The 25291-nt window shown below is 46.5% G+C and overlaps 2 protein-coding genes across 2 annotated transcripts in view; both read left to right on the top strand.

Moving 5' to 3' along the window:
• LOC127582070 (endoplasmic reticulum mannosyl-oligosaccharide 1,2-alpha-mannosidase-like) overlaps positions 1–25291 on the top strand; it is a 131537-nt gene that overhangs the window by 16344 nt on the left and 89902 nt on the right. The gene's annotated exons all lie outside the window — the stretch shown is intronic.
• Positions 16577–25291, top strand: part of LOC127582313 (collagen alpha-1(I) chain-like) — a 36429-nt gene continuing 27714 nt past the window's right edge. The window contains exons 1-3 of the mRNA XM_052037491.1: positions 16577–16690; positions 22643–22696; positions 22802–22855. Coding sequence (XP_051893451.1) covers positions 16577–16690; positions 22643–22696; positions 22802–22855 — 222 coding nt within the window. The remainder of the gene's footprint in view (positions 16691–22642; positions 22697–22801; positions 22856–25291) is intronic.

Below are 25291 nucleotides of genomic sequence, written 5' to 3'. Positions count from 1 at the left end.
CAATGATGATAATGAAACAGTTGCAGTCCTTACTATGTAACTGTCAAAGGTTTAGATGCAGACCAAAGACAAAAGCACATTACTGCAGGTACTGGAAGCATGATTAAATGCAGGAAGTGCTGGAAAAGCTCAGCAGATCAGAGAACATCTCTGGAGAGACAAAGAGAGTTTCAGGTTGGTGGTGCTTCATCCCAATTGGGCAGTTCTGATAAAAATCGGTTATCTGAAATTGATGCAGTCCACAGATGCTGCCTTAACATCTCGAATATTCAGTTTTATTTTAGATTTCCAGCATCTGCAATGTTTTGCTTCTCCATTGTATAGTTGCAGCAGGTTCAACAATGGTGTATGATGACCATAAACATTTCTTAATGAAGCATTGACCTCACAAAATGATTTTAATATGGCATAGATACAGGCCAAGTTTATGTGAATTCACAGATATTTAAGATGTTTGACAGGAGCACCTTAAACCAGGAAATGATAGAATGAGTCATACAGTCATACAACAAGTTCATGTGCTTTACCTTTCCTTTTATTCTATTGTCAGGGTGAACTTGGACCTGTTGGAATTCCTGGACCCATTGGTGACACAGGAGCTGAGGTGGGAGAAAGTTCGATTGAATGAAAATTGGTATTGGTTTATTATTGTCACTTGTACCGAGGTACAGTGAAAAACTTGTCTTGCATATCGTCTGTACAGACCAATTCATTACGCAGTGCATTGAGGTAGTACAGGGTAAAACAATAATAGAATACAGAGTAAAGTGTCACAGCTACAGGTAAGTGCATTGCAGGTAGACAATAAGGTGCAAGGTCACAACAAGGTAGATTGTGAGGTCAAGAATCTATCTCATCGTATAAGGGAACCGTTCAATAGTCTTATCACAGTGGGATAGAAGCTGTTCTTGAGCCTGGTGGTATGTGCCCTCAGGCTCCTGTATCTTCTGCCTGATGGGAGAGGGGAGAAGAGAGAGTGACCCATGTGTGTGAGGTCTTTGATTATGCTGGCTGCTTCACCAAGGCAGCGAGAGGTATAGACAGGGTCCATGGAGGGGAGACTGGTTTCCGTGATGTGCTGGGCTGTGTCCACAACTCTTTGCAGTTTCTTGTGGTCCTGGGCAAAGCAGTTGCCGTACCAAGCCGTGATGCATCCAGATAGGATGCTTTCTGTGGTGCATCGATAAAAGTTGGTGAGTGTCAAAGGGTACATGCCAAATTTCTTTAGCCTCCTGAGGAAGTAGAGGCACTGGTGAGCTTTCTTGGCTGTGGTGTCTGCATGGTTGGACCAGGACAGGCTGTTGGTGATGTTCACTCCTAGGATCTGAATCCACAGATATTTAAGGTGTTTGACAGGAGCACCTTAAAGCAGGAAATGATAGAATGAGTCATAGAGTTATACAGCACAGAAACAGGCCCTTTAGCCCAACTGTTCCATGTCAACCAAGATTCCCATCCAAGCTAGTCCCATTTGCCCACGTTTGGCCCATATCCCTCTGTACCTTTCCTATCCATATACTTGTCTAAGTACCTTTTAAATGTTGTTAATGTACCTGCCTCAACTACTTCCTCTGGCAGCTCATTTCGCATACTGACCACCCTCTCAGTGATAAGGTTGCCCCTCAGGTTCCTATTAAATCTCTCCCTCTTACCTTAAACCTGTGCCCTCTAGTTCTTGCTTCCTCAACCCTGGGAAAAGAACTGTGCACATTGACCCTATCTATGCTCCTCATAATCTTATACACCTCTATAAGATCACCCCTCATTCTCCTACACTCCACAGTCCCAACCTGCTCAACCTCTCTCCATTACTCAGTCTCTCGAGCCCAGCAACATCCTCGTAAATCTCCTCTGCACTCTTTCCAGCTTAATGATATCTTTCCAATAGCAGGGTGACCAAAACTGAACACAATATTCCAAACGCAGCCTCGCCAATGCCTTGTACAACTACAACATAACATCCCAACTTCTATAGTCAGTGCCCTGACTGATGAAGGCCAGTGTGCCAAAAGCCTTCTTCACCACCCTATCTACCTGCGACGCCACTTTCAGGGAACCAAGTACTTGTACTCCAAGGTCCCTCTGTTCCACAGCACTCTCCAGGGCCCTGCATTCACTGTGAAAGTCCGACCCTGATTTGTCTTCCCACAACTTGCACTTATCCGAATTAAGCTCCATTTGCCATTCCTGAGAATGAGTCTGACTTCCAGTGGTGACGAGGATAGTAAGAAGAAGATGCTGGTAGCAGGTTTGGGATGCTTTCTCCAAAATATGTCATTTTGTAAGATTCCTTTGACACTGGAGTATTCTGTGCTGTTTAGAAAGGCTATAAACACTGAAGCCTGAGGCAGTCCTAGAGTGGTCTCCTGTCTTCTTTTCTTCATGTGGCAGTCCCTCGGGATCGAGGATGACCCACTCTGGTTCTGTGGGTTCTGAGGGCAGTATGGGGACCACAGACTCTCCCACAGATGGGGCAGGAGGTGTCCAACGGTCCAGCGGTGGGTAGGTTGTGAGGTGACACTCTTTCCACTGTGTACACAGGGTGCCTGTGTGCTCCCGATACTTGACCTTGAGATCTTCTAAATCGTCCTATATACTCCTTCTCCACTTTGAGCAACCGTGGGCCAGAAATATCCCAGCAGTCAGTAGGGAGGTTGCATTTATTTGAAGAGGCTTTGAGCATATCCTTACATTTTTTTCCTTGATTCACCTAGTAATCAGTTCCCAAGACAGAGCTTGGAATTCTGAGTCTCGTGTCCGCCATGCAAGTGATGTAGCCCTGATGTAGGCACAAGAGACAGCAATTGCTGGAATCTGAAGCAACCGACAATCTGCTGGAAGAAATCAGCAGGTCAAACAGCATCATTAAACATAGAACATAGAACACTACAGCACAGTACAGGCCCTTCGGCCCACTATGTTGTGCCAACATTTTGTCCTGCTCTAAGATCTATCTAAACCTTCCCTCCCACATAGCCCCCCATTTTACTATCATCCATTTGTCTATCTAAGAGTCTCTTAAGTGCCCCTAATGTATCTGCCTCCACCACCTCTGCCGGCAGTGTGTTCCACACACCCACCACTCTCTGTGTAAAAAACTTGCCTCTTATATCCCCCTCATACCTTCCTCCAATCACCTTAAAATTATGCCCCCTCATGTTAGCCATTTTCGCCCTGGGAAAAAGTCTCTGACTGTCCACTCGATCTATGCCTCATCATCTTGTACACCTCTATCAAGTCCCCTCTCATCCTCCTTCTCTCCAAAGAGAAGAGCCCTAGCTCACTCAACCTGTCCTCATAAGACATGCTCTCCAATCCAGGTAACATCCTGGTAAATCTCCTCTGCACCCTCTCTAAAGTTTCCACATCCTTCCTATAATGAGGCGACCAGAACTGAACACAATACTCCAAGTGTGGTTTGACCAGAGTTCTACAGAGCTGCAACATCACCTCGCAGCTCTTGAACTTAATACCCCGACTAATGAAGGCCAACACACCATACACCTTCTTAACAACCCTATCGACCTGTGTGGCAACCTTGAGGGTTCTGTGGACGTGGACCCCAAGATCCCTCTGTTCCTCCACACTGCTAAAAGTCCTGCCATTAACCTTCTATTCTGCCTTCAAATTCGATCTTCCAAAGTGTATCACTTCACACTTTTCCAGACTGAACTCCATCTACCACTTCTCAGCCCAGCTCTGTATCCTATCAATATCCTGTTGTAACCTACAGCAACCTTCTACACTATCCACAACACCACCAACCTTCGTGTCATCTGCAGACTTACTAACCCACCCTTCCATATCCTCATCCAAGTCATTTATAAAAATCACAGAGCAGGGGTCCCAGAACAGATCCCTGCGGAACACCACTGGTCACCGACCTCCAGTCAGAATACGCTCCATCTACCACCACCCTCTGTCTTCTATGGGTGAGCCAATTCTGAATCCACACAGCCAAGATTCCTTGGATCCGACGCCTACTGACTTTCTGAATGAGCCTTCCATGAGGAACCTTGTCAGATGCCTTGCTGAAATCCATGTACACCACATCAAACTGAAACATCGACAATTCCTTTCCTCCCACAGATGCTGCTTGACCCGCTGAGTTCCTCCAGCAGATTGTTTATGGTCTGGCTGTAATTCGAGTCACCTATTTGTGGATTTCTAGTCATTGCATTCATCTGATCTTTGCTGATTCTACTCCATGATCTTTCTGCTTGCAATCTACAATCTGTTAAAGGGCAGGATTTACACATTGAATCACAACTATGTAATTTTTAATAATTTTGTATTATTTCCAAACTCAGTCATCTCATGTATATCAGTTCTTAAATCTTAGTTTCAATTTACCAGTTTTATTTTAAAACAAACAATGTGGGATGCAAAGATTGATCTTCCTCATTCTAGCCCTGGCAATGGTCAAAGAAGCAAGGAGCCAGCTCCTGCCCCACCTCCAGGATCTCCTCAGTATTTTTGTTATTTATGGGATGCGGGGATTGTTGGCAATGCCAGTCTGTACTACCAAACCCCAAATGCCCTGGAACTACCCCATTCCCAGTCTCATTCCCCAGCTCTGTCCACACATTCCCAGTCCCCAGTTCCATCCACACCTAGTTCTCTATTCCTTTGAACGTAGGAGAATGAGGGGCGACCTTATCGAAGTGCTCAAAATTATGAGGGGAAGCAATAAGGTGGATGGTAACAGTCTTTTCCCCAGGGTAGGGGAGTCCAAAACTAGGGGGCAAAGGTTTAGGGTGAGAGGGGAAAGATTTCAAAGGGAGAACTTTTTCACACAGAGGGTGGTGAGTGTATGGAAGAGCTGCCAGAGGAAGTGGGTGAGGCAGGTACAACAGTGTCATTTAAGAAGCACTTGGATAGGTACATGGAGGGGCGGGGCCTGGAGGGATATGGGCCGGACGCAGGAAATTGGGACGAGCCGGGTGGACAACATGGTCGGCATGGACCGGTTGGGCCGAAGGGCCTGTATCTGTGCTGTATTGCTCTATGGTTCTAATTCATATCTATATAGGCCCCAGCGCTCTATGGCACACACTGACTACATTCCCAGTCCCCGACCGTACACTAACCACGTTCCCAGTCCCCGACCGTACACTAACCACGTTCCCAGTCAATGGCCGTACACTAACCACGTTCCCAGTCCCCGACCGTACACTAACCACGTTCCCAGTCAATGACCGTACACTAACCACGTTCCCAGTCCCCGACCGTACACTAACCACGTTCCCAGTCAATGACCGTACACTAACCACATTCCCAGTCCCTGACCGTACACTAACCACGTTCCCAGTCAATGACCGTACACTAACCACGTTCCCAGTCCCTGACCGTACACTAACCACGGTCCCAGTCAATGACCGTACACTAACCACGTTCCCAGTCCCCGACCGTACACTAACCACGGTCCCAGTCAATGACCGTACACTAACCACATTCCCAGTCAATAACCGTACACTAACCACGGTCCCAGTCAAGGTAGTCAAGGGTCAACCATTTAAGCCAAACCAGCCAAATCTTCCCGAAAACATCAGCTGGAGGATTTCATGGTGACTGTTACTGATACTAGTCTTACCTCTGAACTTCATTCCTGATTCATTGGATTTCAATTGCCCGTCTGCTGCAGTGCGATTTGAACCGTCCGCAGATCACCAGTCCAGAGTTTTGATTTACCAGACGTTGCATTACCAACGTGCATCTGTACTGTTTCCTGGGGTAAAATATCATGGACCCGGGCTCTGGTGTACAGAAGCTTCAGCCCCTAAGAAGAGGTTCCCAGAGGGGGTGGGCTTCCTCACCTCCTACCTTCCTCCCTTCTGTTGTTTTCAATGGCCAGGCAATAAACACAGAGGATCTGCAGGGTTCCTGGGGCAGGCAGAATAAGGGCAAGAGGAGGCCGGACGAGACTTCTTCACCATGCACAGACATCACCTACACTTACTGTGTGTACGAGGCATTTGGACAAACATTTAAATAAGTGAGGCATATGGTCCTAATGGGGACAGATGGGATTAGTGAAGGATACAGTCCCACATGGTAGTCTCATCCAGAAGATTGAGATATATGGGATCCATAGTGACTTGGCGATTTGGATTCGGAATTGGCGTGCCCATAGAAGACAGGGGGGTAGTGGTCAATGGAACTTATTCTGGCTGGAGGTCCGTGACTAGCTGTGTTCCACAGGGATCTGTACTGCGACCTCTGCTGTTTGTGATATAGACAAATGACTTGGATGAAATTGTGGACGGGTGAGCTAGTAAGTTCACAGACGATGCAAAGATTGGTGGTGTTGTGGATCGTGTAGAAGATTGCCAAAGGATACAACGGGATACAGATCAGCTGCAGATATGAGCAGAGAAATTGCAGATGGAGTTTAATCCGGCCAAGTGCAAGGAGTTGCACTCTGGGAGGTCAAATGTAAAGGGACAGTACACAGTTAATGGCAGGACCCTTAACAGTGTTGACCTACAGAGGTCCAAGTCTATCGCTCTCTGAAAGTGGCTGCTGAAAGCTGATAGGGTAGTAAAGAAGGCATATGGAATGCTTGCCTTTATTAGTCAAAGTATTAAGTTCAAGTCAGGAAGTTATGTTGCAACTTTATAAAACTCTGGTTAGGACACATCTGGAGTATTGCATTCAATTCTGGTCGCCCCATTACAGGAAGGATGTGGAGGCTTTGGAGAGGGTGCAAGAGAGGTTCACCAGGATGCTGCCTGGATTAGAGGGCATGTGCAATATGGAGAGGATGGACAAACTTGGGTTGTTTTCTCCGGAGCGGTGGAGGCTGCGGGGAGACCTGATAGAGTTTATAAGATCATGAGGGGCACAGATAGACAGCCAGTATCTTTTTCCCAGGGTCAAAATGTCTAATACTGGAGGGCAAGCATTTAAAGTAAAGGGGGTAAGTTCAAAGGAGATGTGCGGGGCAAGATTGTTTACACAGAGAGTGGTGGGTTCCTGGAACGCGCTGCCAGGGGTGGAGTGGAGGCACATATGAAAGAGGTGTTTAACAGAATCTTAGGAAGACACATGAATGTGCAGAGAATGGAGGGATATGGACATTATGTCGGCAGGTGGGACTAGTTTAGTTAGTTCGACACAACATCATGGCCCAAAGGGCCTGTTCCTGTGCTGTACAATTCTGTGACTCTATGAAATGTGCCCAGTAAATCCCAATGACTTTGCTCCTGTGTTAGTGGCTAAACACACACTCAGTATACACACTAAACACATGCTCAGTAAAATGAGGACATCCTGGATGCTTTTTGACTTTACCCTAACTACTGCAGATACTGTAACTTATTTAGGGTTCTTAAAGAGAAAACACACAGTGCTGTCAAAGTGGATACTACACTAACATGACATCCACCAGTAGTGGCATTGATATGTTGCTTTCTGTATCCCAAGAAGCACAACCAACCAGTGAAGGCTGCAGCAATACGAGAGAAATAAAGCACTGCAGATGCTGGAATCTAGATGAAAAACGCTATGATGCTGGAGGGAAAGGCAGAGCAGTGATAGGTGGACAGAAGAGGGGAGGCGGGGTGGGTACAGGGCGGTGATAGGTAGATGCAGGTAAGAGATAGTGATGGGCAGGTGCGGGGGAGGAGGGGAGAGTAGATCCACTGGGGGATGGGTCAAAGGTAAGGAGAGAAAAAAGGGGGCTAGTAAAAAGAGAGAGAGGCTAGGAAAGGGAAGAAAAGAAGAGGCCCGGTGAGTGGGGGTGGGGGTGGTTTGGGGGTGTGTGTGGGGATTACCTAACGTGGGAGAATTCAATGTTTGTGCCGTTAGGCTGCAAGGTTCCAAGATGGGAAATGAGGTGCTGTTCCTCCAGTTTGCACTTGGGATTCTCCTGGCAGTGGAGGAGACCGAGGACCGACATATCAGTGATGGGGTGGGAGGGGGAGTTGAAGTGGAGCACTGAATGCTGTAGATGATATTAAGGGAGGTGCAGGTGAATCTCTGTCTCGCCTGAAAGGACTGTTCGGGTCCCTGGATGGAGGTGACGTAGCCAATGAAGAGGCAGGCATAGCTGGGTCCCACGCGAGTGCCCATAGCTATGCCCTTGGTCTGTAGAAAGTGAGAGGAATCAAAAGTGAAGTTGTTTAGAGTGAGGACAAATTCAGCCAGGTGGAGGAGAGTGTCAGTGGAAGGGGACTGGTGCTGTCTCTGGTCAAGAAAGAAGTAGAGGGCGGTGAGGCCTTCATGATGGGGAATGGAGGTGTATAGGGACTGGACGTCCATGGTGAAGATGAGGTTGTGCTTGCCGGAGAACTTAAAGCTATGGAAGAGTTGGAGAGCATGTGATATGTCATAGACCGGGGTGGGAAGGGATTGGACCAGGGGGCAGGATAGTGTCCAGGTACAAGGAATAGTGTCCAGCTCCGTGGGGCAAGAACATGAGGAGACAATAGGTCTGCTGGGACAGTCCATCTTGTGGATTTTGGGCGTGAGATAGAGGCGGGCAGTCTTCGGTTGCGGGACTATCATGTTGGTAGCTGTAGGGGGAGAGAGGGGCTACATTGAACAGTCTCTGTTCCAAGCCTAATCCGGTCCCATTCCTCAACTCTTTCTCCGCTATATCAATGACTGTGTTGGTGCCACCTCTTGCACCCATGCAGAACTCAACAGTTTCATAAATTTCACCACAAATTTTCACCCTGCTCTCCAATTCACTTGGACTATCTCTGACACCTCTCTCTCCTTCCTTGATCTCTCCATCTCCATCTCAGGAGATTCCTTATCCGCCAACATCTTCTACAAACCCACTGATGCCCACAACTACCTCGATTACAGCTCCTCCCACCCTGTCTCTTGCAGGGACGCTATCCCCTTTTTTCTCAGTTTTCTCCGCCTCCGCCACATCTGCTCCATGGTGAGGCTTTCCACTCCAGGACATCCGAGATGTCCAACTTCTTTCCAAACCGTGGCTTCCCCCCGAATGCGGTTGAGAGAGCTTGCACCCATATCTCTGCCATCTCCCGCACCTCAGCTCTCAACCCCACCCCTCCCAGACCCAACAGGGATAGGGTCCCCCTTGTCCTCATATTTCATCCTCCACAGCCTACTTGTCCAACACATCATTTCTCCGTCACTTCCACCACTCCAATGGGACCCCACCACCAAGTATACCTTCCCCTCCCCACCCCTTTCTGCCTTTTGCAGGGACCGCGCTCTCCGCTACTCCCTAGTTCACTCCTCCTCCCAAACCCACCCTGCTCCCACCCCGGGAACCTTTCCACTGCCCCCCGCCACAGGTGCAATGCCTGCCCCTACACCACCTCCATCACCTCCATCCAGGGACCCAAACAGTCCTTTCAGGTGAGACAGAGACACACTTGCACCTCCCTTAATATCATCTACTGCATTCGGTGCTCCAAGTCTGGCCTCCTCTACATTGGTAAGACCAAACACAGACTAGGTGACCGTTTCACACCTCATTTTCCATCTTGGAACCTTGCAGCTTAACAGAATGAACATTGAATTCTCCCACTTTAAGTACTCCCCACACCCCTTCCCTCCCCCCCCCCCCCCCCCCACCCCCAACCATGCCTCATCTATAGAACATAGATCAACACAGCACAGAACAGGCCCTTTGGCCCACAATGTTGTTGTTGACATAGCCTTCCCTCCTACCTATGATATCCCTCTATTTTCCTCTCATTCATGTGCCCATCCAAGCCCCTCTTAAAAGCCCACAATGAACTTGCCTTCACTGCCCTATCAGGCAACGCATCCCAGGCACCCACCACTCTCTCAGTAAAAAACGTACCCCTCACATCTGTTCTGAACCTACTCCCTTTCACCTTAAATGCATGCCCTCTGGTATTGGATCTCTCAATAATGGGAAAAAGATATTGCTTGTCCACCCTATCTATGCCCCTCATAATTTTATACACTTCCAACAGATCACCCCTCAGCCTCCCCCGCTCCAGAGAAAAGAGCCCAAGTTTGTCCAGCCTCTCCTGACAGCACATGCCCTCTAATCCAGGCAGCATCCTGGTAAACCTCCTCTGCACTCTCTCTAAAGCCTCGACATCTTTCCTATAGTGAGGTGACCAGAATTGCACGCAATACTCTAAATGTGGCCTAACCTGAGTTCTACACAGATGCATCATAACTTCCTGACTCCTATACTCAATACCCTGATTAATAAATGCAAGCATTCCATAAGCCTTCTTAACTACCCTGTCGACCTGTGTAGCTACTTTCAACAAGTCATGGACTTGCATCCCAAGGTTTCTCTCCTCTTCTACACTGTTAAGGGTCTTGTCCTTCAGAGTGTACTGCCCCTTGACATTAGTCCTACCAAGGTGCAACACTTCACATTTATCCTGGTTAAACTCCATCTGCCATTTCTCTGCCTACATCTGCAACTGATCTATATCCCGCTGTATCCATCGCCAGTCTGCTACACTATTCACAACTCTGCCAATCTTGGTATCGTCTGCAAACTTACTGACCCATCCATCAACTTCCTAGTGCAGGTCATTTATGTACATCACAAACAGCAGAGGTCCCGGCACAGATCCCTGCGGAACGCCGCTACTCACAGGCCTCCAGCCCGAATAAGTCCCTTCAACCAGCATCCTTCTCTTCTCTTTTCTTCTCTTTCCTAGCCTATCTCTCTTTTTTCAATGCCCCTTTTTTTCTGCTTACCTTTGACCCCTCCCCCAGTGGATCTGCTCTCCCTCCTCCCCCGCACCTGCCTATCACCGTCTCTTACCTGCATCTACCTATCACCACCCTGTGCCCACCCCACCTCCCCTCTTTTGTCCACCTATCATGTTCTGCCTTTCCCTCCTATATATTGGGCTTACCCTTTTTCCTATCTTCAGTCCTGAAGAAGGGTCCTGACCCGAAACATTGACCGCCTGCTTTTCTTCCTGCGGATGCGTGCCTGGCCTGCTGAGTTCCTCCAGCATCATCGTGTTTTTCATCAAACCTGCAGCAATCCTGACCCCCACATCCCCCCCTACATTTTGTAGCGATAACTCCCACCACATCAGGGCACACAATGATTCAATGCAAAGCTCATTGGTTGGCAGCTGCAGCTTTCTATTGGTGGCCCTTGTTCCAGCAGCAGGATGGACGAAGGAAAATCTTCCATGGCAGACCACAGTGCTGGGTTAGTCTTCAACTCCGATTGAAGGAGTGTGCTCTCCTGCCAGGCTGAGAGGAAAAACTACTGATCTGTGGCACAACCTGTGTCCTCTGTTGAACATCAAATGCAACTTCCTTTTCTTTAGAGCAGCATCTGCACAGGTGTGGTCTTGATGGGTGCCAGGGGGGTCTTTTCCTTATCTTAAACATAAGTGATCAGTTAGTTCATTTGTTTGTAATATGTAAAGTAAACTTGTTTTTTCCTTAAATGTAAAACAGGCTGGTAGCCTAAAACATTTGCCACCAGTTTAATGGTTTTCTTCAAAATACTAGGGGTTACCTGGTGAAAAAGGAGATGCAGGAGAACTTGGAGGTCCTGGATCCACCGTAAGTATCTATCATTGTTAAGAAAGTGAGAATGCTTTTAAACGTCAACATTTGCCAAAGCACTTGACTTCTATTAATGTTATGTGAGTTTGTCAGAGGGAGTCTTTAACGGTGTAGGCTTCAGAGATTGTTGGTTTTTGGGCCCAGAACTAGCACAGCATGTTCTCTCGCAGGGAGCCAGAGTTCAGCCCAAAGGGCTCAGAAAGTTCGACCCTTTGTCATCTCTGTAAATGGGTTTGTTGTTTACTGCAGCAGTCAGTAAATGATCCAGGGAGGGGACAGTTAGAAAGGGAATGAGATAGATGGGAACAGTCGGGAGGCATACACAGTCAAAATGTGTTTACTTTTTGATGGCAGATACTTGAATACAGGGACTGAGTGTCTCCCTGCCTTCTCAAGCCATTTCCCTGATGGTGAACTGACTCACACACCTGGAAAATGACACAGTCCAATTTCTGCTTGGCTGATCTTTTATCTCAGTGCTACCTCCCTGCACTGGTCCCTTGACTCCATTAATGTCTAAAAACTTATTAATCTCGTCTTGAACGTACAAAGGATATAAACCTACTTGTGCAGAGAATTCCAAATAATCACTGCCTTCTGGGTGAAGATACTTTTTCTATCTGGATCCTGAATGGCTGACCTTTATCCTGAGGCAGTGACCTACAGCGTGCTGAGCTGCAGACCATCAGTCCTCAGACTGGACTCATTGCACACCTAGAACCAGCAGCAAATAGAACATTGTACACCTGGAACCAACAACACCTAGAACATTGCACACCTGGAACCAGCAACACCTAGAACATTGTACACCTAGAACCAGCAACACCTAGAACCAGCAACACCTAGAACATTGCAACCTGGAACCAGCAACACCTAGAACATTGTACACCTAGAACCAGCAACACCTAGAACCAGAAACACCTAGAACATTGCACACCTGGAACCAACAACACCTAGAACATTGCACACCTAGAACCAGCAACACCTAGAACCAGCAACACCTAGAACATTGCAACCTGGAACCAGCAACACCTAGAACATTGCACACCTGGAACCAACAACACCTAGAACCAGCAACACCTAGAACATTGCACACCTAGAACCAGCAACACCTAGAACATTGCACACCTGGAACCAACAACACCTAGAACATTGCACACCTAGAACCAGCAACACCTAGAACCAGAAACACCTAGAACATTGCACACCTGGAACCAACAACACCTAGAACCAGCAACACCTAGAACATAGCACACCTAGAACCAGCAACACCTAGAACCAACAACACCTAGAACATTGCACACCTAGAACCAGCAACACCTAGAACCAGAAACACCTAGAACATTGCACACCTGGAACCAACAACACCTAGAACATTGCACACCTAGAACCAGCAACACCTAGAACCAACAACACCTAGAACATTGCACACCTAGAACCAGCAACACCTAGAACATTGCACACCTAGAACCAACAACACCTAGGATATTGCACACCCTAGAACAACAACACCTAGAACATTGCCCACCTAGAACCAACAACACCTAGAACCAGCAACACCTAGAACATTGCCCACCTAGAACCAACAACACCTAGGGTATTGCGCATCTAGAACCAACAACACCTAGAACCAGAAACACCTAGAACATTGCACACCTGGAACCAACAACACCTAGAACCAGCAACACCTAGAACATAGCACACCTAGAACCAACAACACCTAGAACATTGCACACCTAGAACCAGCAACACCTAGAACATTGCACACCTAGAACCAACAACACCTAGGAAATTGCACACCTAGAACCAACAACACCTAGAACATTGCACACCTAGAACCAGCAACACCTAGAACATTGCACACCTAGAACCAACAACACCTAGGGTATTGCACATCTAGAACCAACAACACCTAGAACCAGCAACACCTAGAACATAGCACACCTAGAACCAACAACACCTAGAACATTGCACACCTAGAACCAGCAACACCTAGAACATTGCACACCTGGAACCAACAACACCTAGGATATTGCACACCTAGAACCAACAACACCTAGAACATTTCCCACCTAGAACCAACAACACCTAGAACCAGCAACACCTAGAACATTGCCCACCTAGAACCAACAACACCTAGGGTATTGCACATCTAGAACCAACAACACCTAGAACCAGAAACACCTAGAACATTGCACACCTGGAACCAACAACACCTAGAACCAGCAACACCTAGAACCAACAACACCTAGAACATTGCACACCTAGAACCAGCAACACCTAGAACCAGAAACACCTAGAACATTGCAACACCTGGAACCAACAACACCTAGAACCAGCAACACCTAGAACATAGCACACCTAGAACCAACAACACCTAGAACATTGCACACCTAGAACCAGCAACACCTAGAACCAGAAACACCTAGAACATTGCACACCTGGAACCAACAACACCTAGAACCAGCAACACCTAGAACATAGCACACCTAGAACCAGCAACACCTAGAACCAACAACACCTAGAACATTGCACACCTAGAACCAGCAACACCTAGAACCAGAAACACCTAGAACATTGCACACCTGGAACCAACAACACCTAGAACCAGCAACTCCTAGAACATAGCACACCTAGAACCAGCAACACCTAGAACCAACAACACCTAGAACATTGCACACCTAGAACCAGCAACACCTAGAACATTGCACACCTAGAACCAACAACACCTAGGATATTGCACACCTAGAACCAACAACACCTAGAACATTGCCCACCTAGAACCAACAACACCTAGAACCAGCAACACCTAGAACATTGCCCACCTAGAACCAACAACACCTAGGGTATTGCGCATCTAGAACCAACAACACCTAGAACCAGAAACACCTAGAACATTGCCACACCTGGAACCAACAACACCTAGAACCAGCAACACCTAGAAACATAGCACACCTAGAACCAACAACACCTAGAACATTGCACACCTAGAACCAGCAACACCTAGAACATTGCACACCTAGAACCAACAACACCTAGGATATTGCACACCTAGAACCAAACAACACCTAGAACATTGCCCACCTAGAACCAACAACACCTAGAACCAGCAACACCTAGAACATTGCCCAACCTAGAACCAACAACACCCTAGGGTATTGCACATCTAGAACCAACAACACCTAGAACCAGAAACACCTAGAACATTGCACACTAGAACCAACAACACCTAGAACAGCAACACCTAGAACATAGCACACCTAGAACCAGCAACACCTAGAACCAACAACACCTAGAACATTGCACACCTAGAACCAGCAACACCTAGAACCAGAAACACCTAGAACATTGCACACCTGGAACCAACAACACCTAGAACCAGCAACACCTAGAACATAGCACACCTAGAACCAGCAACACCTAGAACCAACAACACCTAGAACATTGCACACCTAGAACCAGCAACACCTAGAACATTGCACACCTAGAACCAACAACACCTAGAACCAACAACACCTAGAACATTGCCCACCTAGAACCAACAACACCTAGAACCAGCAACACCTAGAACATTGCCCACCTAGAACCAACAACACCTAGGGTATTGCGCATCTAGAACCAACAACACCTAGAACCAGAAACACCTAGAACATTGCACACCTGGAACCAACAACACCTAGAACCAGCAACACCTAGAACATAGCACACCTAGAACCAACAACACCTAGAACATTGCACACCTAGAACCAGCAACACCTAGAACATTGAACACCTAGAACCAACAACACCTAGAACCAGAAACACCTAGAACATTGCCCACCTAGAACCAACAACACCTAGAACCAGCAACACCTAGAACATTGCACACCTAGAACCAACAACACCTAGGATATTGCACACCTAGAACCAACAACACCTAGAACATTGCCCACCTAGAACCAACAACACCTAGAACCAGCAACACCTAGAACATTGCCCACCTAGAACCAACAACACCTAGGGTATTGCACATCTAGAACCAACAACACCTAGAACCAGAAACACCTAGAACATTGCACACCTGGAACCAACAACACCTAGAACCAGCAACACCTAGAACATTGCACACCTAGAACCAACAACACCTAGAACATAGCACACCTAGAACATAGCACACCTAGAACCAACAACACCTAGAACATTGCACACCTAGAACCAGCAACACCTAGAACATTGCACACCTAGAACCAGCAACACCTAGAATATTGCACACCTAGAACCAACAGAGTAAAATTCAGTTGCTCGTCCATCACTCCTTTCATACAGTTTCTTTCTGAACTCTCAAACTGTCAATTGTAGGATTAATTATGGTGTCAACTGACACAGAAATCTCTTGCCTTTTGTGTGAACAATGTTTATTACTGGAATAACATTGTGCATGAATTATATTCTGTTACTTCCAAGTTGCAACTTGCACATTGTATCTTTGCCTAGAAAATTCAGGAGGAGCCGTTGGGTGTTTGGGCCCATGGCTGGTGGAGTGTGTGAGGTGAAGGGTGGATCTGAGGTCAGGACTGATTTTAGGAGCAGGAGTGGGAGAGGTGGGTATCGGAAACTGGGCAAAGCAGGATCATCAACGGAGATGAGGGCTGGTGTGGCCAAGGACATTACTTGTCTCCTGCAGGCCAACCCCCTAGTTCTCGGCTGTGGAGGAGGAACCCTGTTGCCCTGGCTACTCCCCCATTACAACGCATCCCAGGTTCCCTCACAATGCTCCGAACTAGCATCGCAGCGGGAATCGGCACATCCCATGTGTCACTGACATGGAACTAGTGTCGGGATCACAAAGGGCAATTCACAACAGCAAGTACACGGTTTACGTCTTGAGTAATATAAATTAGTCTGGAAACAGTTGTTATTGTCTTCACTCTAGAAAATATCAATTTTCAACAATATAACACTGGGAAAAACAACATTATGTAATTCAATTAATGAAGCAAATATGAGATGGATAATGTACTGATGTACCACTTCAAATGACTGCTTTCCTACGTTTACTTACACACCTGTTGGTTAAAATCATATAATGCAGGGTCCATCAGGTCCCGTGGGATCAAAAGGTTCCCCAGGACCCAAAGGTGAAAGCGGACTTCAGGGAATAAAGGGTGAGAGTGGTCCCGAGGGTGAAACAGGACCCCTGGTGAGTTGTCTGCCTTTCCATTCCCCTGTCTTACATGGGAGCTCCTGACAATGTGGCAATTATTGTGGATGGTCAAAGTTTTTGTTTAAAGACTTGATTTTATATTGTCTGGCTTTAATTAAAGGTGCATGTTGCTTCAGGATTTTTTTAATGTTTTTGTATTTAATTGCATTCTGTGCATTTGTTTTCTTATTTAAATTGACTGCCAACAACCCAGTAAATAAAGAGTGCCCTAGATCGAGGTTCTTTTGAATTTACGCTGGTCATGATGTTGAAACAGAACTTGATGTTACAGCATTAAACCTATTCAACTGTCGAGGTTCCTTTAGTACAGTAACTAACTGTCTGGAACTATATATAAATCAGATCAGCCATGATCTTACGGAACAGCAGGAAAACAAATAAAACTTCAAATGCCAGAATCTAAAACCAAAAAAAGGAATGCTGGAAGAACTCAGCCAGCCAAGGTGAAGGATCTTTGACCCCAAAATATCGACTGGTTTCTCTTTTCCACAGATGCTGCTGAGTTCTTCCAGCATTTCTGTGTTTGTTATTGAATACGGAGCAGCTTGAGTGGTCATGTGTCTTACTCCTGCTCCCAATTCATATGGAAGTGTGGGTAAATGCCTTATTTTGGCTCATCCTGTATTCCAACACTTTTGCCTTATTCTAGCGACCTCTCTCTCTTTCTCCTTCATCTTAATTACTCCAAATTAGTTTATGTCACGAACCAGCGGAACAAGCTTTTCACACTTCATTTTACACAACTTCTCGTAATGACAAATTCCCCTCCCTCGATTTCCTTTCTCCAACAAATAGACATCAGTTTTTTGAGTCCCTCTCCAAGTGAGGTGATTCACTTCTGTCCCTCTGCAAGATGAACATAGATCAGTACAGCACAGGTACAGGCTCTTCAGCCCACAATGTCTGCACAGAACACGATACCAAATTAAACTAAATCTCTTCTGCCTGCACATGATCCATATCCCTCCATACCCTGCATATTCATGTGTCTAACAGCCTCTTAAACACTACTATCATATCTGCCTCCACCACAATTCCAGGCACCCACCACTCATGTGTAAAAAAATTTGCCCCGCACATCTCCTCTAAACTTTCCCCCTCTCGCCTTAAATGCATGTCTTTTAGTATTTGACATTTCTACTCTGGGAAAGAGATTCTAACTGCCTACCCTGTCTATGCCTCTCATAATCTCATAAACTTCTATGGGGTCTCCCCTCAGTCTCCGACACTCCAGAGAAAACAACCCAAGTTTGTCCAACCTCTCCTTAAAGCTGATAGATTCAAAGCGTGCAATTTTCAGAGTAAATGCAACCTCAATGATCTCTAATGATTTGAGTGAAAAACCAGATTGGCTACAAATTCAATTCAAGTGCGTTCAACCCATCTACTCAGATATACAACCAATTGTGTATGAAACATTTGTCAAAGTAGAAGGGCTCGGGAATTCTGGTGCAAGGCAGGAAGTTTATCAGGGTTATGCACAGTAAATTCCTCAGAAGAACAGTCCAGGACTCACACATACTCCCCAAAGGCCTCAGTTTGCAACCTGGATCCTACATCTACACCTGAAGAGCCTGACTGACCTGGATCAGGTTTCTGTTCTGTACCACTCTCTAACTCTATGACACTCAGACCTTCTCTGGTCCCACTATCACAGCCTTTCATTCCTTTCTCCACCACACACTTATCTAACTTCCACTTCAACTGTAAGAACAATGGGGATTGTCTCGTGCCTGCCCCGCCATTCAATAAAATTATTCTCCTTTCCTGCTCCAACCCCTTGATTCCTGTAACATATAAAAATCTACAGATCTTGTCTTGAATGCACTCAGCAACTGATCTCCAGAGTCCTCTCACATAGTAAATTCCAGAGATTCACTATCCTCTGGGTGAAGAAATTCCTTCTTATCTCAGGCTTGACCCTTTATGTTGAAACTGTGACCCCCTGGTTCTGGACACTCCAACCACTGGACATATCACCCCTGTACCAACCCTGTGAAGCCCCATCAGAAATGTATGGAATTCAGTGAGATCATCTCTTTCTTTGTTCTAAACTCCAGTATTAGTCCATTCAGCTTAATTTCTCCTCAGAGAACAACCCCTCCATCTCAGGAATCCATCTGGTGAATGCTCGTTTCACTCCCTCTATTAACAAGTCTATTTTTCCCTGGGTAGGGAGACCAGACCTGTGTACAGTATTCCAGGTGTGGTCTCAGCAGGGCCCTGTGTTGCTATTTAGTTTAACTTAGTTTCAGTAGTTTGAGTCAACAACTAGAATGATTAACTAACAAAATGCATGTTTTCAGGGGCCAGATGGAGCATCTGGGAATCGAGGTCAAGCAGGTGAACCAGGGATGGAGGTTCGTGATGAGGTTGAAGTCCTTGGCTCAAGAGAAAAAGTTTCAAACATATTATTTTACACTATTGCTCCTCCCTTCATTATGAATTTACATTTGGAAATGTATTCCTTCAATGTTAGGGTCCCACTGGTGAGCAAGGGCCACAGGGCGAAGTTGGACATCCAGGCAAAACGGTAACTATTACTTCTTTGTTAAATTAAGACATAAATACCCTCTTCCCTGCTGTACTTAAAATGTGCTTTGTTTCCACCTTCAGGGTCCAAGAGGCCGACAAGGTTCTGAAGGCAGGAAAGGGGTTAAAGGAGAAAAGGTGAAGTAATTGCAAAGAATGATCAAAGTTCTATGTTTCTATAGCCTAGTAATTTCTAAGGTACCTCCTGATATGGGGCAAAGTTTCCTGCAGTCTACCCCATCTATAGCCCTCGATCGATAGTATATATCTCAATCGTGTCCACTCTAGGGAAAACGGACCTGGCTTCTCCAGTCTCTCTTTGTAACTGTAATGCTCCATCTCAGGCAACATGCTGGTGAATCTTTGTGGGCCGAAGGGCCTGAATTGTGCTGTAGGTTTTCTATGTTTCTATGTTTACTTAGTCAAACTTATTAGTCGAGGCATTGAGTTCAAGGGTCAGGAAGTTGTGTTGCAGCTTTATAAAACTCTGTGTAGGCCGCATCTGGAGTATCGCATTCAATTCTGGTCTCCCCATTACAGGAGGGATGTGGAGGCTTTGGAGAGGGTGCAGAAGAGAGTCACCAGGATGCTGCCTGGATTAGAGGGCATGAGCTATATTGGACAATCTTGGGTTGTTTTCTCTGCAGCGACGGAGGCTGAGGGGAGACCTGATAGAAGTTTAAAAGATTATGAGTAGACAGCCAGTACTTTTTTCCCAGCATCAAGATGTCTAATACTCAAGGGCATGCATTTAAGGTGAGGGAGGTGGGTTAAGTTCAAAGGAGATGTGCAGGGCAAGTTTCTTTACTGGTGTTTCACTGTGTGCTTCGATGTACATGTGACTTATAAAGATATCTTATTTTATCTTAAGCGGCTCTTAAATAGGCATATGAATGTACAGAGAATGGAGGGGTATGGACTGGTGTAGGCAGGAGGGGTTAGTTTAGTTAGGCTTTTAATTACTAGTTCAATTAGTCCAGTACAACGTCATGAGCCGAAGGGCCTGTTCCTGAGCTGTACTGTTCTGTGTTCTGTGTTGTATGTACTGAGTGTGCTAACAATGAACACCTTTCATTGAACACAATGCCTGAGAGAACACAGTTCAGGACCTTCCACTGACCAGCGGGCAGCCCTGGCACTGAGCTGTTTCTTCCTGGACGCTGCCATGGGGCCATTCTGACCACGGGTGGCTGGCTCCATGCCCGAATTGCCTTGGCAGCCAGTGAGACTTTACCCACAAGCTGATTGGTTCATGGGCTTCCTCAATCCAGAGGGGACAAGTGTTCATTCTCATTCCCTGAACAGCAGCATGGGATAAAGATTTATGGGCATCATGTTAATAGGATCAGGTCTACAGGGTGTAGAATAGTGAAGGAATAGAGTAAATATTAGAGTCTAAAGTCAACCCCAAACTAAAGCACAGGGCACCAGAGTTAGTAACATTGGAACAGCATCACTTTCTGTAACACCTCTCTGCAGTACAGGTATTTGCTTCTTAGCTACTAATCTATTAAGGAATAAAAGCTACCAGGCTGATTATGTTGGATATTTCTGATTGATCAGCAGATAGTAGTCAGGGCCACAAGATCAAATCATGTCCAGTAAACTAAAGCAATCCACTCAGTGGCATATCTTCAGAAATAGCCCGGTTTATTTCGTACAATTGAATGTACTGATATTGGAACAGAGTAGACGATTAAGTGGTGATTTTATTGAACCAAACAAGTTTCTGAGGGGACTTGACATGGTAGATGCTTCTCTGAAGGGGAATCTGGAATGGGGGGCATAGTTTTAGAGTGTTGATCCATTTGATAAGTTGAGCGAGCTAGGGCTTTTCTTCTTTGGAGAGAAGGAAGATGAGAGGTGAGTTGATAGAGGTGTACAAGATGATAAGAGGCATAGATCGAGTGGACAGTCAGAGACTTTTTCCCAGTGCAGCAATGACTAACACGAGGGGACCATAATTTTAAGGTGATTGGAGGAAGGTATAAGGGGGATGTAAGGGGTAAGTTTTTTACACAGAGGAGTGGTGGGTACGTGGAACACACTGCCGGCAGAGGTTGTGGGGGCAGATACATCAAGGACGTTTAAGAGACTCTGAGATAGACACGTGAATGATAGAAAAATAGGGGGCTATGTGGGAGGCAAGGGTTAGATAGACCTTAGAGCAGGATAAAATGTCAGCACGACATTGTGGGCCGAAGGGCCTGTACTGTGCTGTAGTGTTCTATGTTCTATTTAAGATAGAGGTGAGGGTTATGGGAGCTGAGGGTTATGGAGAACAGGCAGGAAAGTGGAGCCGAAACTTAGATCAAATCAGCCATGATCTCGTTGAATGGTGTCCCTTTTAGAAATGAATCCGGCAAAGGTGTGTAAGGCAAACCGTTCCAAACAATGACGTAAGGGGGATGATTGTGGACCTGGTGCAGATGGTTCATGTTTCCTTGTCTCAAGTCTCCTTAAATCCGTCTGTTGCAGCTTAGATAAATGCGACAGTGGTTGGACGAATCCTCTGGGTGGAGCTGACAATCACTTCACCCTGGGCTGAAGACTGAGGCTCTATCTCTGCAACCCCTCCCCAATCCAGAGAACGTGACCCACTGCTCCCAGAGGTACATTGAGCTGCAGGAATCTCCACCATCCGACTGGGAAAGTTTCCACACCAGGCAAGGAAGGCTGAAGGAAGTCGAGATGACCAGCCCCTTGGTCATGAGCACAAACCAGTCATGCTCAATAAGATTTACATTACAAATTACTTGTCCTTTCCCCCGGAAGAGTCACACGTTGTCTTGAGAAAGAGGGTCTCTCCTAATTTGGCAAACAACCCCTGGAGATGGACTTGGCAGGAATTCCATTGCCCTTCTGCCTGGGCTGTTGCTCTTACATCAGCATTGAGGAGAATGGATGCAGAACCTCTTCCACCATCCACTCTCCCCTGAAGTAAATGCCAGCACGTCCAAAATCTGATCTAACCGGCTGCCGTTCTAGCTCCGAACATTGCTCCCACCGCAATGGAAACCCCAAGGAGATGTTCTGCTTCCACTGGTTGAGCAGGAGCAGGCTCTTCCACAGGGCGGCGAGGGGCATGTTATGCACTCCATTTCACTCACGATAAAGGCTCCAAGCTTAACATTGCAAGGGGAATAAATGGAACAATCTGGAATTACAATAATGCAAGTAAAACAAAAACATAGGAGTGAAATGCTGATGTAAACATCTGGATTTACCATTGCGTATCCACTGGCAGCTCTTCCTTCTCAGTCCTGATCTGGCTGTGCGAGGGGATCAGTAAGATTCCTGCCGCAGGAGCTAGTGGGGTGAACATTCTCCTTCCATGCTGTTACAGCTCCAGTATTCTCCCAACTGTGGTTAATGTTATTCATATTTCTATTTCAGGGTGATTATGGGATTGACGGAGTTCGAGGAAACCCAGGGAATCCAGGAAGAGCGGTGTGTATCTATCATTCCTCCCACTTCGAAACAGATTTCCCTGATGAAACGTGTTGTGGCGCGTGAACAATTAATATTCTGGGGGCATTCTCTTCTCTCTTCTAGGGGAGGAGAGGAAAAGCAGGACCAAGAGGACTAAGGGGGAGAAAAGGACTAAAGGTAAAACACTGTATTTTGTTTCCTAGAGAGTCTTCAAGATTCAAGTCAAAGGTTCCGCTCAAAAAGAATGCCTGTAGTTAAAACCGTTGTCAGGAATGTCCCTGTGCTGTCCTGAGGTCCAGTGATGTGTGCCAGAGTGAAACCCCTGTGAAGGTCTTCAGAGTTATTCAAAGTACTGGAGGAAGTAATGAAAACTTAGTGTAGGCATGTTGCAAAGGTCCAAATCCGAGGTCAAAAACAGAGAAAATCTGGTCTTCAGTCTGGCAACTGAAGATCATTTCCCCTCGGTGTTCACTGAGGTTGCTCAAGAGACAAGGGAAACAATTGGAGATGTTTTGGAGGACAATCATATTACCAGGGAGGAGGTATTTGCAGCCTTCCAGAGCATTAAGGTGGATAAATCCCTGGGGCCTGACTGAGTGCATCCTCGGACTTTGTGGGAGGCTGGAGAAGAAATTACAGAGGCCCTTGCGGAGATATTTTCTTCATCGTTAGCTGCTGGTGAAGTTCCTGAAGACTGGAAGGTGGCTAATGTCATTCTGTTGTTTAAGAAGGGTAGCAAGGACAAGCCAGGGAACGACAGGCCAGTCAGCCTGACATCAGTGGTGGGGAAGTTACTGGAGGGAGTTCTGAGGAACAGGATCGATCAGCATTTGGATAGACAGAGTCTGATTAGAAAGAGTCAGCATGGCTTTGTGCATGGAAAGTCATGCTTGACGGAACTTTTAGAGTTCTGTGAAGCGGTAACCAGAAGTTAGATGAGGGTAGGCAGTGGATGTTGTCTATTTGGACCTTAGCAAGGCCTTCGACAAGGTCCTGCATGGTGGGCTGGTCTGGAAGGTGAAGTCCCATGGAGTCCAGGGAGAGCTAGATAGGTAGATTCAAAATTGGCTCGGAGGTAGGAAGCAGAAGGTGGTGGTTGAAGGTTGTTTCTCGGAATGAAGGCCGGTGACTTGTGGTGCACCACAGGGGTCGGTGTTGGGACCCTTGTTATTTGTTATTTATATAAATGATTTGGATGGGAATGATCAGTAAGTTTGTGGATGACACAAAGTTGGGAGGTGCTGTTGATAGTGAAAGTTACAGGGGGGTTTCGATCAGTTAGGGAAGTGGGCCGAGGAGTGGCAAATGGATCTTAATACAGATAAGTGTGAGTTGATGCATTTTGGACTTGTACTGTGAATCTGTACTTGTACTTGTACTGTGTACTGTACTGTAGGGCACCGGGAGTGTAATGGAACAGAGGGACCTAGGAGTACAAGTGCACAGTTCGTTGAAAGCAGCGTCACAGGTAGACAGGGAGGTGAAAAAGGTATTTTGCAGGCTGGCCTTCAGTCAGGGCACTGAGTATAGGAGTTGGGACATTATGTTGCAGTTGTATGTCGTTGGTGAGGCCGCACTTGGAGCACTGTGCACAGTTTTGGTCACCCTCTTATAGGAAAGATGTGGTTAAACTGGAAAGAGTGTAGAAAAGATTTACGAGGATGTTACCAGGACTAGAGGGCCTGAGTTCTAGGGAGAGGTTGGCCAGGCTGGGTCTTCATTCCTTGGAACATAGGAGAATGAGGGGCGACTTTATCAAAGTTTTTAAAATTACGAGAGGCATAGATAAGGTGGACGGTCTTTTCCCCAGGGTAGGGGAGTCCAGAACTAGGGGGCATAGGTTTAGGGTGAGAGGGGAAAGATTTAAAAGGGATCTGAGGGGCAACTTTTTCACGCAGAGGGTGGTGAGTGTATGGAACGAGCTGCCAGAGGAAGTGGGTGAGGCAGGTACAACAGCATCATTTAAGAAGCACTGGGATAGGTACATGGAGGGGCGGGGCTTGGAGGGAGATGGGCCGAACACAGGGAATTGGGACTAGCTGGGTGGGCACCATGGTTGGCATGGACTGGTTGGGGCGAAATTTAAACTTTAAAACTTCATTTATACAGGATGGTAACAGGCCCTTCCGGGTCAACGAGCTCACGCCGCCCAATTACACCCGTGTTAACCTACCAACCCGCATGTCTTTGGAATGTGGGAGGAAACCGGAGCACCCAGAGGAAACCCACACAGACACGGGAGAACGTACAAACTCCTTACAGACAGCAGCGGGAATTGAACCCGGGTCGCTGGCGCTGTAATAACGTTATGCTAACCGCTACACTACCGTATCACCCCTTATGGCACCATGCCACCCGAAGGGCCTGTATCTGTATTGCTCTATGACTCTAATAACAGAATGCAGAATAAAGTGTTACAGTTACAGTGAAGGTGCAGTGCAGGTAGACAATAAGGTGCAAGGTCATAACGAGGTAGATTGTGAGGTCAAGAGTACATCTTATTGTAGTAGGGAACCATTCAATAGTCTTATAACAGTGAGATAGAAGCTGTCCTTGAGCCTGGTGCTATGAGCTTTCAGGCTTTTGTATCTTCTGCCCGACGGTAGAGGAGAG

This window comes from Pristis pectinata, chromosome 23, assembly GCF_009764475.1.
Source record: "Pristis pectinata isolate sPriPec2 chromosome 23, sPriPec2.1.pri, whole genome shotgun sequence".
NCBI lineage: Eukaryota > Metazoa > Chordata > Chondrichthyes > Rhinopristiformes > Pristidae > Pristis > Pristis pectinata.
This window is presented reverse-complemented; position numbering and strand designations above follow the sequence as displayed.